Source organism: Vipera berus, assembly GCF_964194415.1.
Source record: "Vipera berus genome assembly, chromosome: 6".
In the NCBI taxonomy this organism is placed as follows: domain Eukaryota; kingdom Metazoa; phylum Chordata; class Lepidosauria; order Squamata; family Viperidae; genus Vipera; species Vipera berus.
The window spans coordinates 63,443,598-63,461,563 of NC_138208.1; the positions used below are offsets into that span (position 1 = coordinate 63,443,598).

A 17,966-nucleotide genomic window follows, 5' to 3' on the forward strand; every position below is an offset into this window, starting at 1 on the left:
ATTTGTAATGTTGCACCTTCCAAAGCTGTTACTGGGCAGAAAATTAATTGGTAGAACCTTTGGGCCCTTCTGAGCAGATTCTTCAGAGCGATGCCCGCCCCCCCGGCTCTGAGAGGCAAAAAAGAAAATGCTTTTGGTCATCCATCACTTCTTTCAGTGATGGGTATTTTCATAATAGTGCCACAATTTATTTTTACAGGTAGTCCTTTACTTATGATTACATGTGGGATCAGAATTTCCATTGCTAAGCGATGTGGTCATAAAATGAGACATCATTTGACTGCGTCATCTAGTGATGGCAATCCTGGCATTCCCTGATGCAAGAGATTGCAACCAGTCATTAGCCAGTCATTAGCCCAGGACCAACCCCAAGCCTCAGTAAAGGACTCCCTCCAACTCCCTCCACCTGCCTATCTCTCTATCACACATTTCTGTCCTTTTGGCTGCCTTGCAACCCTGCCTTGCAGGATGGCAAGCAGTCCCAGAACTGCACAGTTCTTAGGGTTGCTTGCCAGGTCCCGCAAAGGGGTGGGGTGGGGAATAAAAAAGCAAAAAGCAGCATCAGAGCCACAGTGCAATGCACAGCGTCACCCTTGCAAAGGACTTTCTGCAAAGCCTCACGAACAGTTTGTGAGGCTTTGCAGTTGCACCTCCAACACAAACTGCAGAGTGTACACTGTGCCTCGGGAAAGCTGTGTCACTCCGGACAGCTCTGCTGCCATCCCAAACAGCATCTCCCACACAGTCTCCACATTTGCCTGGGGTGCACCACTGGCTCCCTGGCCTCACCCAGTGCTAGAGAGTACCACACCTCACCATCCCGCGGCCTTTTCCTGGCCAGGACAGGCAAGCTCTGTTTGGCAGACCAGGGACTGCTACACTACTGTACTCTCTGTACGCCTCCTAGGACTGGGCTCTTGAAAAGCCCCTGTGGAGGAGGATAGGCAGATGGGGGTGTTGAAACTCCCCTGTGGTTGTAAGTACAGGTGCTCTATATACCACTGTAATCCTGGGCACCCATCATAAGTCCCTTCATTTAGTGCTGTTGTGACATTGCATGATTGTTGAATGGTCACAAGTCAAGGACTATCTGTATATAAGACTCAGTGAAAATCTGTTATATTTACTTTCGTTATATGGGTAGTCCTTGACTTACAACCATTTGTTTAATGAACATTTGAAGTTACAATGGCATGGGGGGAAAAAGAAAGTTATGACCAGTCTTTGCACTTAGGACCATTGCAGGATTCCTCACAATCACCTAATCAATATTTGAGTGTTTGGCAGCCAGCATGTATTTAGAACAGTTGCAGTGTCCCGGGGTCATGTGATCACCATTTATGACTTTCCCTTCCAGCTTCCAACAAGGAAAGTCAATGCAGGAAGTTGGATTCACTTAATGAACATGTGATTCACTTAACATCTGCAGTTATTTAACAATTGTGGCAAAAAGGTCATAAAATCAGACTTGAGTCACTTAATTGTATTGTTTAACCATGAAAATTCTGATTCCAATTGTGGTCTTGGTTAAGGACTCCCTTTATTCAATTAACATTTGCTAGAAGCACTATCACTGTTCTAAGAAAGCAAGAAAATCAATTTCCAGACCCCTAGGTGACCTGGAGTAATTTGCTCTATCTGACTGGTGTGAACTGAAAGAAATTATACCAGATATATGAAACCTAATGTACTTGAAGATAAACTAGAAAAAGCTGAAAAGTAAGATGTGAATTCTGAAATACATTGCACATAGAAACTACCATATTCCTTCATCACATTAATGCTGAGGTCTGAAACAGAATCTCTAAAATGATTTGAAACATTTTTATTTCTTATTAGAAAGATATAAACATTTGAATGGATATGCATAGATCAGACATGTCAAACACAAGGCCCGGGGGCCAGATCTGGCCCGCGAAGTGGTTTCATGCGGCCCACGAAGCCATGCTAGAAACAGTGAGGGAACGGCCCCCACTGCCTTGGCCCTGGCCCAGAGACCCTCCTCCTGCCAGAGACCCTCAGATCTGTCCCACTCCTGCCCAGGCCCCCATAGGCACCCTTGATGCAAACGATGTAGAGCTGGCCACGCCCACCCAGTAGGCCATACACACTCTAGCCACGCCCACCCAGTAGGCCAAGCCCACCCAGGCCACACCAACCCGGCCCCCTTGAGGGCAACTGCAATGCTGATGCGGCCCTCAATGAAATTGAGTTTGACACGGACTTCCGGTGGCGACGCGACGCCGAAGACAGACGTTTTCGGGCTGCCCGCTCCGCAGCTGTGTTTTTCCATCGTAAACAGCGCCGATCAGCTGTTTAGATGGATTTGAAGCCCCCTCCTCGGGAGAAGAGGAGGGGGTGAGGGCCCAGGTAGGGGTTGAGCTCTCCGGGGCCGCCTGAGCTGAGAGTTTGGGCGGCTGAAGGATTGAGCCCCCCCGAAGCCTGGGTTGCTCCGAGCTGCGCAGCGCCCCTGCTCCGGGATTTATGGAGCAGAGCCAGGCGTTAGCAACCACCCCTGCCAAAAGGAAATACTTTTGATTGTCAAGATGCAGGCAGAGCGGTACAGGAGGTCAAGGTGATGTGGACTCTTATCTTTACTCTCTAGCTCAATGGATTTTATAGCTTTAAAGTGAAAGTGCGCAATAAGTGAAAGTGGGGGAAGATGGCGGCTAAAACTTCTAAAGTTCTTCGGAGTGCGGGGTCTTCCCTGGTGCAACAGACCTCATTGCAAGCTTTGCTTCCTCCTGCACCTCCTCCGGCATTGACGCTTAAGGATTTACAAGATGCTCTTGGAAAGCATTCACAATTGATGTCTGACATGATGGATGAAAAGTTGAAAAAGCTGGAGGAGAAAATGGAGGAGAAAATGGAGAAATTGGAGAAGAAGATGGAAGAGAAGTTTAGAGCAATGAGGGTGGACATGTTGTCTATGATTGAATCTGTAGCTGAATGTGTGCAACAGCTGGAAGAAAAAGTGAAGGATCTCAGTCAAAAGAACTCTATATTAGAAGCAAAGGTATTAGAAAATGAAAATATAAGGGATAAAATGGACGGAGAATTGAGCCTTGTTCAGTATCATCAGATGCAGTATGCTATTAGAATCAGGGGTTTAAAGGAGAATTGTAAAGAAGATTTAAAGCAGCTGATTTCTGAGGCTCTGGAAGGGGTATTGGGCCAGCCGGCATCTGAAATTGAGGGAAATATGGACAAAATTTTTCGTGTAAATTCATGGATTGCAAGACAGAGGAAGTTACTCAGAGATGTGGTGGTCTATTTTACAAAGAGAGTAATTAGAGATGAAGTCATTCAAGCTGCTTATGATACTAAATTGGTAGTGGCTGAGCAAGAAGTCTTGGTTTTAAAAGAGATTCCTCCGAAGATTTTAAGGAGAAGGAAAGATTTTGCATTTCTTGTGCAGGAACTTGAGAAATGTGATATTGAGTTTAGATGGGAGATTCCAGTTGGACTGGTGGTGACGCATGAAGGTAAAAGACATCGTCTGGTTACTGTGGCCCAGACACGTGATTTTTATAGCAATGTGTTAAAAGCAACCCCCCTATCATTTTTGGAAGCTGTAAAGGGATACGGCGAGGGAAAGCTTCAAGATGTTGCAGATAGACAGATAGAGGACAATGGTGTTGGAGGGGATCAAGATACAGTTTCATCGGATGTTGCAGGAGGCCAGAGGATGACGCGTGCCGCCCTAAGAAGAGCGAGACGAGAGCAAGAGCAAGACCAGCAGAAAGTTATGGAATCTCCAAAGTGTACTTACAGTGAAGATGTGGGAGGGGCGCGGTCCAAAGAAGTTTTGGGGGTCATGACAGACGTGCTCCAAAAGCTTTGGGGCGTTAAGATTGGTGATTAAATTTTTAAATTAGAATGTCAATGGATTAAATTTATCATAGAGGAGAAAGAAAGTTTTTTTTAAAATATTTAACACAATTTAAGATTGATGTTATTTGCTTGTTAGAAAAGTATATTAGGGTTATGGACTAAAAGTATGTGTTGAACTAAGAATGGGTATGCAAGCTCCTAATTAACAACAAGTTGTCTTACAGACTGCTTAAACCTTTTTTTTCTACTCTTTTTATTAACTGCGAGACATTTGGCGTGATACATGCAAGAATTATTTTTGATCATGGTTTAGTTTGGTTGGAGATTATTAAGGTTAATAGAGATAGGCGCTTTTGGCGCGTAACTGAGAATTTGTTTAAATTAGAGAAAGGTTGGAGAATGTAAATAGTAGGTGAAAGGTTTTTTTTTCTTCTTTTTTTTTCTTTTTGAAATTAATATGAATAAGGACTGGGATTAAGAAAATCTATTCTGAGTAAAGCTCTTTTTCTGTTTTCCTCTTTTTCTTTTTTACTTTATTTGTAATATTAATACAGTATTGTTTGTATTCATTTTACATGAGCTAGAGGGAGATAGAATTAATAGTTTATTGCTGATAACATAGGGGTGCTTATGTTTGTTTTTTGATTTTATACCCTGTATTTAGCTCTGGGAAGTCGGGGGGGGGGAGGAGGGAATGGGGGAGAGGGATAGGGAGGGTTGGGTGGGGGTGGGGGAGGGGGGGATTAAAGCCAAAATGTATTGTAAAACTTTTTAAATAAAAAAAAAAGAAATTGAGTTTGACACCCCTGGCATAGATCAAGGGTGTCAAACTGCCGGCCTGCGGGCCGGACGCGTCGCAACGAAACCGCACCCACCCCATTGCGGGCAATGGGGAAAAAGCTCTGATACGTCATGTGACATCACATGTCATCACGAGTTTGACATGTCTGGCATAGATGAATTCAAAATTACTAATTGAAAAGGAAATAGACTTTTGACTTTCTTCTGAATAAATATACATAAGACTATCCTGTTAAACAGCCTATGGAATAGAAATTACAATAATGATAGTGAAAGATAATGCACACAATGCAGATGAAAGACCCTTTAGATTAAGGTCACATCTGCACAATGCAATTTGCATATCATGACCATCTGGAAAAGAAGTTTTACTGGCCTTCCTGAACTCTGTTCACACTTTGATGAATTAATAGAGGCTATTGTCCTTCAGTTTTCAAGAACATTTCGTTATATATTTTTTGCTGATCTAACTATTCAGTGTTAAAGAGGCCATGTGAGCATCAGCAAAAAAAACCTGGAATGGGGATGGGGGAGGAATGCATAATAAAGAATACAGATTTTAATTAAAATGCATGTCAGTGTGATGCAGTGAGTAATAGCATTGGACTAGGGATGGGAAACTCCACTTTCACTTTCAGTCATGAAAATTTACTAAGTTCGTCACTCAGTTCAAGTACTTGCACAGTAGTTGTGAGTACAAAATAAAAACAGATTCCAGGTGCATCCATAGGAGTTGAAGTGCTTTGAGAGCTCAAAGAAGTAAGGTAGAGTGTATAAGGTAATTGATAAATACTTTTTAAAAATCATCTCTAATGTTCACCCAAGCACAGAATTATTTAATAACAAATTACTCTAATAAGTAACTAAATAAAAACAACATATGCAATTACTACTATTTAAATAGTAATATAGTATCTCTGACCACAACAGAGAAAGCTGTAATGAAGTGAACCTTGTATCTATTAATTTGTGTCTGTCCAGGGGCTATTGCTGTGCTATGCTGCTCAACATAATGAAAAGTCCTTGCTCTTCACCTGATTTTCTTTACACCAGATTTGAACTCAGCAGTCCTAGAAGATGGAGAGTTGTCCTCTGATGCATATCAAAGTCTTTTGGTGGAGTAGGGTATCTGAATATTCAAACAAGAAGCCTACTACTTAAAGATGAAGACGTCATGTCTGTAGTTCATAGTTTTATGATGTCTTAAAGATGAAGAAGGGACGTGGTGGCTCAGTGGGTTAGGACGCTGAGCTTGTCGATCAAAAGGTCGGCAGTTTGGCGGGTCGAATCCTGAGTGCCCCGTAATGGAGTGAGCGCCTGTTACTTGTCCCAGCTTCTGCCAACCTAGCAGTTCGAAAGCACGTAAAAATGCAAGTAGAAAAATAGGGACCACTACGGTGGGAAGGTAACAGCGTTCCGTGCGCCTTTGGCGCCTAGTCATGCCGGCCACATGACCATGGAGATGTCCTCGGACAAGTGCTGGCTCTTCGGCTTTGAAACGGAGATGAGCACCGGCTCCTAGAGTTGGAAACGACTAGCACGCATGTGCGGGGGAACCTTTACCTTTAAAGATGAAGAGGACATGGTAGGATCAAAATGCTAAAGGCTTTAAAAGTCAAAATCACTACGCTGAACTGTACCCAGCATCCTACACAAAATAAAATCCCAAAGTAATGCTGTAATGAACTCTTGTGATCTACAGCAGCAAAAAAACTGGATCAATATTTCTCTCAGAACTAAGTATAGCTTCAAGTGTCTTGCTTCAGAACAGATATTTCTATAAAAAGGATGAACCTTAGTTATTATAAATTAATATTGATGTAACCAATACCCCATTGGGTCACCATTTCAGAAATACAGTACATTATTTCCTTTCTTAAACAGAGACACAGAATGACCAAGGATAGGCAGAAAAGAAGTGTGAGCAGGAGTGATTTCTCAAGGGAATCCTGCAAAGTGTCAGAAATCTTCTTCCCTTCCCTTTCTAGCAGGCAGCTTACGTGACTGCTGCTGGCTGGGGAAGGAGCAAGGGATTGTAAGACTTGCTGGAAAACTGTAATAGAACCCTGAAAATGAAGATGACATGACTGCAACAGCAGTGCAGCATCAGCTAGTAGCATTGAAGCAGCCACAAATTCCCCAAATTTCAGTTTTTCAGGAATTACCGTATGGGTCCCAGATTTTAGACACTTTCTATAAATTAGTCCATTGGAGATAGCCTTATTTCAAAAACTGTTGCCCTCTGGCGCACCATTTCACCCAGTTAAAGTTCACGATGAGAATTCTAGTAGCATATAGATAGATTGAATTTGTACTACCACTAAATTCCAAAATATATCAGATTGCAGTGTTGGTACTTCATCTTTTAAAGCAGGCTATGGGAAATCGTTTCAACAATAACAGGTTTTCAGAATGAATGGGCTGTTTTCCAAAGCACTGCAATTTACTTCTAAAGGGTTTCTATTGTTTCCTCTGAAAATGTTTGAATAACTTAAGGCTTGGCACTTGGATAGATCTGTATGAGTCCACCTTTTCTAGTGTTGGAATACAGTACATCTATAGCTAGCATGCCCATTATGGAATGCTTTACATTTTTCTTAAAGAGGACTGTGGTCTTTCATAGCCTCAGAAATGGCATCCAATGTCACAAAGCAAGAACAGGAATATTGTGTAGGTAAACATCTAATATTCCAAATTTGCACCCAGACCTGCCTCACTTCTAGACATGGCTAAGAAAATGTTGCTATTTAAACTCAACCAACAGGTTCCATTTATTCATACCAAACCAAATAACTTTGTTTTGTTTTTTAAAGTTCAGCTTCATTCTTACATAATAGTAACATAAAGTTAAAGACAGGGATCTGCAAGTAAATGCTGGCTTTTTTGAAGGATGATTTTCATGACTAACATTAGTCACTAAAATGAGTAAGAATCACCACACCATATATAATCATGCAGAACAGTATCATTTGTGTGTAGGAAATTCATTTTTTATCACACTGATTTTTATCACAACCTCTTTTATCACACTGATTAACAAAACAAACCAAGGCTATCTAAATAGTGCCCTCTGGTACTAAACTTAATAAAATGATATTAAATATATACTGTGTGATTTTTAAAACAGTTTGTTGAGTAAGGCTACATTTAGACATCACTGTAAGTAATATTTATATGTACACATATATCACAATGGTTGGGTGCATAACACAACACAAACCATATTATATCACAATATACTGTGTGAACCCAAGCTAAGTCTTTAACAATGTTGCTGGGTTAATGTTTATTTAACAAAGTATTCAAAATTGTAGAATTTAAACAGAATCATTGACAATCACTGTGATAAGGATATAAAGACATCTCTCCTAAATTGGTAACAAAGTTCACCTTGTCTATCTACTACAACAGACAACCAATTCCTGTGGAATGTACATTCTCTTGTTCAACAACCTTAACAATTTGAACTGGGTTTACAAAATATTCCACTCTGAAAGGTGATTGGATATTTTATCATGAGACCCCAGCCAACCTAATCAGTTCAACAAACTATGACTCTAGTATCATGCATTAATCTGTTCCACCCAAAATTGTTCTTTGAAGATTAGAATTAACACTGCTGAACATCAATTTTCCCACTATTGTGGCAATTGTGGGAAAGACAAGAGTTCCACACAGGATACGAGTAGTGGAGACATGATCTGCTAAGGCAGGGGTAGGCAACCTCGGCTCTTTTATGACTCATGGACTTCAACTCCCAGAATTCCTGAGCCAGCCAGCTGGCTCAGGAATTCTGGGAGTTGAAGTCCATGAGTCATAAAAGAGCCGAGGTTGCCTACCCCTGTGCTAAGGGGTTAGCCTCAGCTGGAATATGAGGAACAGGACATCCAATCCCTGGAAATATGTTGTTCAGTATCTGCAGTTTGTTAGAGTACTTTTGCCACAATCTAAGCACGTAGTCTTCCAAGCGGATCATCTTTCCTAATATAAGCATAACTGGGATGGTGGGAAGTCCAATTAAAAGGAATCATTTTGATTTTGGAAATATATAGGCACCGTTGATAGCCTTACCCTCAATAAATGTGAGGTTCTTATCAATTAATATCAATCATAGTCTTTTCATTTTTTTGCAATTTTCAATTACAGTTGCAGTTATTCATGAGTTAATGTAATGACATATATAGACATTTTGTTTCTCCTTCAATATATCAGTTTCAAGGTGCAGAGAAGGCAAAATGCTGTATGCTTATTTTTCAAATTTGTAATCCTTATCACATCAAAATAGAAATATAAACTCAGATACTCTTATAATCAGGTGTTTGAAAAAAAAAATCTCCTAAAGGTTAATTTACAGCCAAACATATGTACAGGTATACCCAGTTTTATTATACTTAGTTTTATTGCACTTTGCATATTTTTTTTACAAAACCCTCTATTACCATTCTTTAAGAATTTTTTTTAATTAAGATATGTACATCTTTTTAGATATAGTGAACACTTTATAGACTACAGTCTAATATAGGTATCACTTTTGTATGCACTGGAAAATAAAAAAAAAATAGTGCAACTCACTTTATTGTGATATAGACTTTATTGCTGGAGTCTAGAACCAAATCTGCAATATTTCCAGGGTATGCCTGTACTAGTTCAGCAATAACAACTGTGAAAAATGATCAATAAATCATTTTTTTCAGTGCCATTGTAACTAAATGAAGTCGAGGACTACCTGTACTACCCATAAAGAGCCTACGGTGCCCGAATCAACCTTAGCCTGTCTCTCAGTCTCTCGTTTGCAGTGCTAGCAGGTATTGCATTCAGTGGGGTTTAGGCTTTGCAACCTTCGCACCAATGAGAAAACTTCATTTTTATCTATATCCCGCATTTCTTTCTGGGAGTCTTTATTTTGCATCTTCCCCTTGTAATCCTCTGTATACATTTTCTCCCATGCTTCTAGTCCTCAATAAGCTTTTATTATTTGCTCTCGACTCGAACACGTCGCCAACGTTACGACACCGTAAACACGAACACATAATAAGATGGAAACAGTACTCTACGCCCTACCCCCCCGCCCAGCTTTACAAACATGGCGGCTTCGGTTCTACTGTATTAAACTAACATCCGCCCGGCATAAAGATGGTTGATCTGCCTCCTCCACGTCGAGGCGTAATGGTCGTCCGCGCGTAATCATTGCCGCCCTGTTAAGAAGATCCTGTGAGTCATCAACGAGGCAGCAGATCGTAATTGGTAGAGGCGTGATCACGTGAGGCAACTGGGACTTTGTTGGCGGAAATAGCTGGGTGAATAATAGCTAAGTAGGAGGTGAGTGCGAGGTTTTACAAGAGAGAGAAAGTTTGAGAGGCTTTGCTTGTTAGCAGTATTTAAAATCCGGATTTTACTTGTTGGAAAACATTTCTGGAAGCAAAGGGGATCAGAAATGGGTATTAAGAAGCTGGTACCTCTGAGCCCCGCAGCACAACCCAGGAATTTAGTTTAAGACGAGTTTTCGCATATTATTCCTGGTTTCCTCCCAACTTTCCTTTTAAAAATCCTCCAAAGAAGGCCTTTTGCCGTTAGGAAAAAGAAAACTGTGTTAACCTATTGCAGATTATTCAAAGATGCCTCAATTGACTCCGATATACCTTCAATCCGTTATTTGATTCTGGGGTTGGAGAATTATAATACTTTGACATAGTCCTTAATATACTACAGTGTGGGTTTATCTCCTGAAAGAAATGCTGGATAGGGTTTCTTCTTCGTAATTTTACAATCTGCAGCCACTCTGTAAATGGAGAAGTGTGAAGTTTTTATCTCCTGCAAAATCTTAAAGGAAAAAACCCTACCAGGAAAAAGGGTGGTTTCTAAATAAAACTGCATAAATTATATTTGCATATTGTGGTTAGCTAGAAATTAGGTTATTTGATTTGCTTGGTGAGCTATATGAATCTAGTTAATTGTTTTTTAAATAAACCAAACATGACTATTTATTTCAAGAGCTTTTAAGTCACTTGAAACACTTGAAAACACAAGGATTGGTATTATTCATGCCTTTTTAAAGTATTGTAATCAGCAGCTGACAGAATAATTAAAATTTTACACTGATAAAAATCACTGTTTCCACATATATATTGGTCTTTTCAAAATTAACTTACTTAGTTTAGGAACATGTGCATTTATTTCCTTAAACAAGACTTAGATAATTTATTTCATCTTGAGGAAATTTGTTAGAACTTTCTTTTTAAAAAGCCACATATTATTATATTATATTATTGTTATTTTAATGGGTTCTGAAAGATTTGTCAGCCTTAACTGAAAAAAAAAAGATTTTGCATAGAGGTACAGAATATGGACCATTACATTCAGCAGTGAAGAAAATGCTCTCCTGATGTGGAAATTTTTCCCTTTGTTTCCATGGTATTCCTTTTAGCATGAAGAACAAGTTTCTGAGTTACACTAATAAAAGCTTGGATATAATTCAAAAGCATAGAAATAAACAAATGGAAATATTTGTGATGTCAAAAAATGCTTTATCATAATGTTCCTTAAATTCTTTCCCCTGTTCCATTTTAATGCAATAATAATCTTCCCCTAGAAGGATGCAAGGTTAGATTAGTAAAGAAACACAACAAATACTACTCTAAAAATTCCAAGAATAGCTTTCAAGACTTTGCTGTTTTTTTCTAATATTGTTGAATTAGATTTCACTTCTCCTTTTCCCATGTATATTTTTATACAGTGAGTAGAAGACTGCTGCTTACATTTTTCCTTGGTCTTCTGCAAGTAAAACCATAAAACCAAAGAAAGAAGAAAGAAGTCTGAATAAAAATTAGGTACACTTGTTCTTGTCATTGATTTGTATACTCAAAGCAAATCTGAACTCTGAATCCTTGGCATAGAATCATTTTTTAAAAAAGTATACAAGTCTAGCATATATTATGTTATGATGTACACTGCAAATAAGTATACAGTGCTGAATTTGTTCATATATACTAGAGATTGGAAGTGGCTTCCCAATGTTCATATGCCAAGGAAATGTATTTATATATAATTAATTTAAATAAAAAATACCATTTTTTCTTATAAAAAATTTACCCTGAAAACAAATAGAAGAAAGCAGAACATAATTATACAAACATTAACTACAGCAACCCAAACTATTTTTAACATTATTTCAGATAGCATATAATCTGCCAGAATGTTTTTAGTTCAAAATTTACTTTAAGAAAAGACTCAAAATATGTCTCTTAAACAATATTTATAAAGAAGAATCTACTGCATATTTACTGTTTTGTCTTAATGAAGAACTCTGCCATTCCCCAAAATGCACTGATTTCACCAAAAGATCACTGCACTGGAGAGTAATTCTGTGGAGAGCTGCTCCCAAGGCAAGTGAAAAAGGAAGATCTTCACCAGCTGAATGGTAGAATGATTTCGCAGAGTATAGTGCAAGGAGAACAGACATGTTTTCTACAAACTAAATCCTCCAGTGCTAAAACAGGGCCCCAAAATATCAGTACTGATATTTTTATTGCAATAAATCACCTGTAACTGGAAAATATTTAATCTATCCAATGTAGTTTGAGTTACAAATTATTTAATATTTTCTGTATTAAATCATCTGTAACTGGAAAATATTTAATCTGTCCAATGTAGTTTGAATTACAAATTATTTAATATTTTCTGTATTAAAATCAAATTAATGTATTAACTTCTCTTAATAGGAGTTTGCCTTTGGAACCAAAATCTTAGGTCTGTAAAGGATGCAAGGATATTAAGTAAAGTTTCTTTTTTAATTCTATTCAATGTAGACTTGTAATATGGAAATAGGCTGTACAAGCCAAACTGTCTTGTTCATTTATGAAGAGAGGTCATAAAGGACCATTTTTCAGCCTGTTGATCTCTGGTCCTCTTGGCTACTTTGTTGCTTCAACGTTGGATGAATATCATAGTAGATATTTCTAACAAGAGTCTGCTTGTTTGTTTGCTTATTTATTTGTATTTAATAACTCAAGGTGGCGAACACACCCAGTACTCCTTTTTCTCCTATTTCTACCACCACAACAACCTTGTGGGGTGAGTTGGGCTAAAAGAGAGTGACTGACCCAAAGTCACTCAGCTGGCTTTCTTGCCTAAGGTTGGACTAGAACTCATAGTTTTCTGGCTTCTAGCCTAGTAACTTAACCACTAAACCAGTTTGAATTCCCCAATCCAGTGAACATAAGTAGTGGGCTCCATACAAGTAAGGCTGATCCATTTTACATCATTACACACTGCAGTAACTGATGGAGAGATTAATGGTTATGCTAGATCAGAGTTAGTGAATGTCCATGATATTGTGGGAATAAAGAATTTTTCTTTGTTGCCAGAGTATTGAAAGAAGATTGCTTACGACATATTTTTGAGGCATGCAGTTCTTTGGACGACTTGTCCATACTCTGAACAATGTCACCCACTTGTTCACAAACCCTCACCGGGTAAAGGAGGTATCCCTGACAGAATATACTTCTCGGAACATCGTTAAACAAGAAGATAGGATAGTCTTGTATGAAAACAGTTCAGCTCGATCCTGGGATTGTCTGCTTATTCACCCTCAGAATCAAAGTTCTGCCTTAAGGTAAGTAAAAGATTTTTATTTTTTTTACCTTTTATCTGTTCATATGAGAGGTTGAGAACAAAGAAATACGAAAGAAGATATGAATGATGGCTTGGAAGGCATGTAAAGGAACAGAAATATGCTTTCTGTTTCTGGTTGCTGTAGGTGAGTGAGGGAATTGGCTTCATATCTGACACAGAAACAAAAGAAACAAAAGACCGGATTTGTTCTTAACTGCTTGATAAAAGGTGGTTTGTTCCTTGCAAACTGACAAAGAAATTAAAATGTGCTTCAGCACTACTAGTTTCTTGGTGAGATACTGCACAATTTTGCAGCCCAGTAAATTTTTGATTATGTACATAGCTGGCAGTAATGAGAGAACATTATATTTTTCCTCTGCTTTAGTAAAGGGTACATGTTTTTTTAAAAATCCCATTTATATCCCGCCCTTCTCCGAAGACTCAGGGCGGCTTACAATCTAAGAAGCCCAAATCAATGTGCTTAGCAATAGCCTTCATTCTATGTATATGCTTGCTTATTAGGGCTTTCGGGGGCCCCCAAGCGGCATTTTTACAAAGTCAGCTTATTGCCCCCAACAATCTGGGTCCTCATTTTACTTACCTCGGAAGGATGGAAGGCTGAGTCAACCTTGAGCCTGGTGGGACTCGAACCTGCACTAATTGCAGGCAGCTGGTGTTACTTAAGGAGGCTTTAGCCCACTGCTCCACCAAGGTTGTGAAAGAATAAAGAAAATATTTGAACTTCCTGTTGCCATGCTATTTTTTCTTTACATTTGTGAATTATTTGGCTTCCTTGTTTCATATTTTTTATGCTTATAATCAGCTATTTTTAATAAAGTTTATATGGAACTGCTTTTGAAATCGATTGTAAGGTGCCTCAATTTCTGTTCTCTCAAATTTCAAGATTTGGGGTGATTGCATTGACTTCCATTTTATTACAGTCATAGAAAGGTTATAAAAGGTTATAAAAGTTCTAAAACCTTTTCCTTTGTAGGCTTTTTCAAGTTGACAGTGAATCAAGTGCACATGAATATTTTGATCTGTACGCAAAGCAGTTGCGTCCCTTCTATGAGAGCTATCATGATCCTTTGCCTCTGGAAACTTTGCAACAGCTGACCGACTGTTTACGAAGTCACCCCAGCTGGTCACTAGCACACATAGCTGTAGAGTGTGGACTTCTGGGAAGCTTCCGACACAATCTCATTCTGAGGTATGATGTGGGATAGGTCTTTTGTACCAAATAGATTGACATGGGCACAAACTCCCCAAGCATCACATGTGGAGTAATCAAATCTAAGTAATCAAATCTAAATAACAAGAGATCTTGGAGTCATGGTTTATAACTTGGTGATAATGTCAATGGGCACACAACTACAGGTTGTCCTCAACTTACAAACCACAATTGAGCCTAACAATTCTGTTGCTAAGTGAGACATTTGTTAAGTGAATTTTGCCCCATTTTATGACCTTTCTTGCCACAATTGTCAAGTGAATCACTGAAGTTGTTAGGTTAGTGAAATGGTTGTTAAGTGAATCTGGCTTCCCCATTGACACTGCATGTTAGAGGTTGCAAAAGGGATTATATGACCCCAGGACACTGCAGCCGTCATAAATATGAATCAGTTGCCAAGTGTCTGAATTTTGATCACATGACCATGGAGATGCTGCAGAGGATGTATGAAAAACGGTCAAGTCACTTTTTTCATTGCTGTTATAACTTTGAACAGTATTGGGAAAACAGAGATAATCAGATTGGAATGATTAGTAAGGGAACTGAAAATAAAACATTCAATATATAAATTGAATATATACATTAGAACAATTAACCAGTAGAACAACCTGCCTCCAGAAGTTGTGAATGCTCCAACACTGGAAGTTTTTAAGAAGAGACTGGACAGCCATTTGTCTGAAATAGTATAGGGTTTCCTGCCTGAGCAGGGGGTTGGATTAGATGGCCTCCAAGGTCCCTTCCAACTTTTATTGTTGTTGTTGTTCTGCAAAAAAAGGAACTAGAATACAAGTAGTTAGAGGAGCTTCTCTGTAAGAAAAAGCCACAGTATTTGATTTTTTCTCCACTTAAGCAAAGATGGGTCAGCAGAGTCCTGATAGAATTGTATAAAACCGTGCTTGGAGAAAGAAATGTTTTTCTCTCTCCTTTTTAACCTTAAAAGTCAGGTTCATCCATTAAGCTAAATATATGGAGATTCAAGCCTAATAAGTATTGTGAATTGACTTAACATATAATTAAAATGTGGAATCTGCTGCCACGAGATGTACTGATGGCCAACAATTCAGATGGTTTTAAAAAGGGAGGGAAGAGACAAGAATGGGGTTCCAGTGATTACAGTAGTAGGTTTGATGGCTATTTACAATCTTCATAACCACCCATAGCCAGCATGGTTACTGTCAGTGCCAACTGCTAAGAAACAATAGTGGAAAAGGCTTCCATCCTCCTGTGCACGTCTTGTTAACTTCCCGAATGCACATGGTTAGACAGCACCCGACAGAGAATGCTGGACTGGATGGACTACTGCCTTGATCCAATAGACCCCTTCTTTTTCTTTGGCTTATCTATGGTATGGACCTGGTTGGCTGTGATGTATTAAACCAGCGTGTCTGGCTGAGGAATTCTGGGAGTTGAAGTCCATGAGTCATAAAAGGGCCGAGTTTGAGGACCCCTGTATTAAACAGTAGTTTAGCATGAAATGTGAACCCAGTTGTTATAAGCTGAGTTAAGGCCGACTTTAACTTCATTTTATTTTATTTTTCTTTAATGAAATAAGATAGCCCACAAAACCTAGCAACTTGTCTGTTTGAGCCAATAACCTAATATTTTACACTGATTTGTTAAAACAGTACATTATATTATTATTGGAATACAAATCAGAATGATTAGAGAACACGAGTTAAGATCTCAAAAATTGCTTAGAAAAACCACAAATTTCCAATTTTTCACCTATTTCAGATTATTCAGAAATCCACCAGTACATAGGAATGTGTCTTCCACTCATGTGTGGTTCAAGGTATTTCAGCAACAAAGATCCAGAGTCTCTTGTGTTTTAGCTCTTAAGTAAAAAAAAAACAACTATAATTTTTAAAGGATTTTTTTATCATATTGAAAATAGTAGTGGAAACACAAATGCTTTACAAATGTCCAGCAATTTATTTGCAAATCTGGCCTGAATCTCAATAAATAGAAGAACAGCAGGATTTAAAAATCAAATAATGCCACAACTTTTAGAAAAAAATCCTTTGGGTAGACCGGCTGGTTTTATACGTAAGTGCATACACAACATTACTTTATCTTTTTTTTAGCTGCATAAATAGCAACAGTTCTGACAATGAATGCACCCCACTTCACTTAGCCTGCCAAAAAGGTGATTTTGAATGTCTGAAGGAGCTGATGGAGGAGTGCCATGCCCGTGTTGATCTTACAGACAGAAACGGAGAAACTGTCTTCCACTATGCTGTTCGAGGGAGCAACCCAAAGATTATAGAGGTGAGAGTTTAAGGAGTCTCCTGCTAGCAGGAGGAAAGCATAAGGTAGAATGAAATGGTGTAAGTCTAAGGAAGGGCGGAATGGAGCTTTCCAAACGTGGGAAGAGTTGAAAAGTTGCTCGACTCTTCTTCCCAGCGAAGCTTGTTTGTGATTCAGTAAAGTACAGCGGAACTGCAAACTCTGAGATGCATGACCCTGTTCTTGTCTTGAATTGTTTTACACAGGGGGAGTGAAATTGTTGGGGGGGGGGACGAATGACCACGAGGGAAGGAAATGCTTGCCTTTTCCTAGCCTATCTGAAGTGCAGGAGAAGCAGAAGTTTGCATCTATGCATCTTATTTATGTATGCACTCTATATATGTGCACATATATGCACTATTTAGGGAAAATGTTTAATGTTTGTCTCACCTATGCAATGTACTCTCCTGTCCATCAATTCTGTTTCCAAATATTCTCCCTCCCCAAATTCCCACAATGGGCTCAAGGGTCTGTTTGCAGAAATTCGAACACTTGAACACTGAAGAAAAGTAAGTAGTAACTTTTGTGGATGATGGGAAGAATTTGATCGTTTGCAATGTAATTTTTTTTTCTTTTTGGATATAACATTAATTATTAGATCTTTGATATGGTTAAAAAGTTCATTTAAAACTAAAGTGCTTAAAATCAGATATTAAATATATTTAAACCAAAGTTGTTTGTCAATATTTGCAATCACAAAAAAATCTTTACAAGTAGCAAGGCAGAATAAATGAAAATTAAATTTATTTTCAAAATTAATTTATTTGCAGATGAAGTACTAGTAATACTTCTATAATCATTATACTTAAAGAGCCTTTCCTATTTTTAGATGGATAATGGAATACACAGTAACAAGATTTATTTAGCATTAAAGCAGAAATTCAGAAAATGAAGTATTAATATAAACCTTGAAGGAGCCTAGCATTTGTTAATTACAAATATTCTTAGAATTGCAATCATCTGTATAATTTTGAATTATTCTATGAAGGGATTTATAGTATATATATATACTGCTCAAAAAAATAAAGGGAACACTTAAACAACACAATGTACTGTATTTAATAGTAGGATGTCTTATTTTGTGTTCCCTTTATTTTTTTGAGCAGTATATATTGATAAAAAATATAACATGAAAAGGACAATAATACCCTACATATATATATATATATATATATATATATATATGTAGATCTAGAGTCTCGGG

At 38.3% G+C, this 17,966-nt stretch overlaps 1 protein-coding gene across 2 annotated transcripts in view; it reads left to right on the forward strand.

Moving 5' to 3' along the window:
- Positions 1 to 9,889: 9,889 nt before the first annotated feature.
- Positions 9,890 to 17,966, forward strand: part of PLA2G6 (phospholipase A2 group VI) — a 30,086-nt gene continuing 22,009 nt past the window's right edge. Inside the window, exons 1-5 of one of the 2 annotated variants that reach the window (XM_081331408.1) lie at positions 9,936 to 9,954; positions 11,369 to 11,462; positions 12,999 to 13,246; positions 14,240 to 14,455; positions 16,561 to 16,744. In XM_081331408.1, the coding sequence (XP_081187534.1) occupies positions 13,038 to 13,246; positions 14,240 to 14,455; positions 16,561 to 16,744 (609 nt within the window). In that variant the 5' untranslated portion in view covers positions 9,936 to 9,954; positions 11,369 to 11,462; positions 12,999 to 13,037. Of the gene's footprint in view, positions 9,955 to 11,368; positions 11,463 to 12,998; positions 13,247 to 14,239; positions 14,456 to 16,560; positions 16,745 to 17,966 lie in introns of both variants that reach the window. The other variant, XM_081331407.1, reaches the window with a different exon arrangement.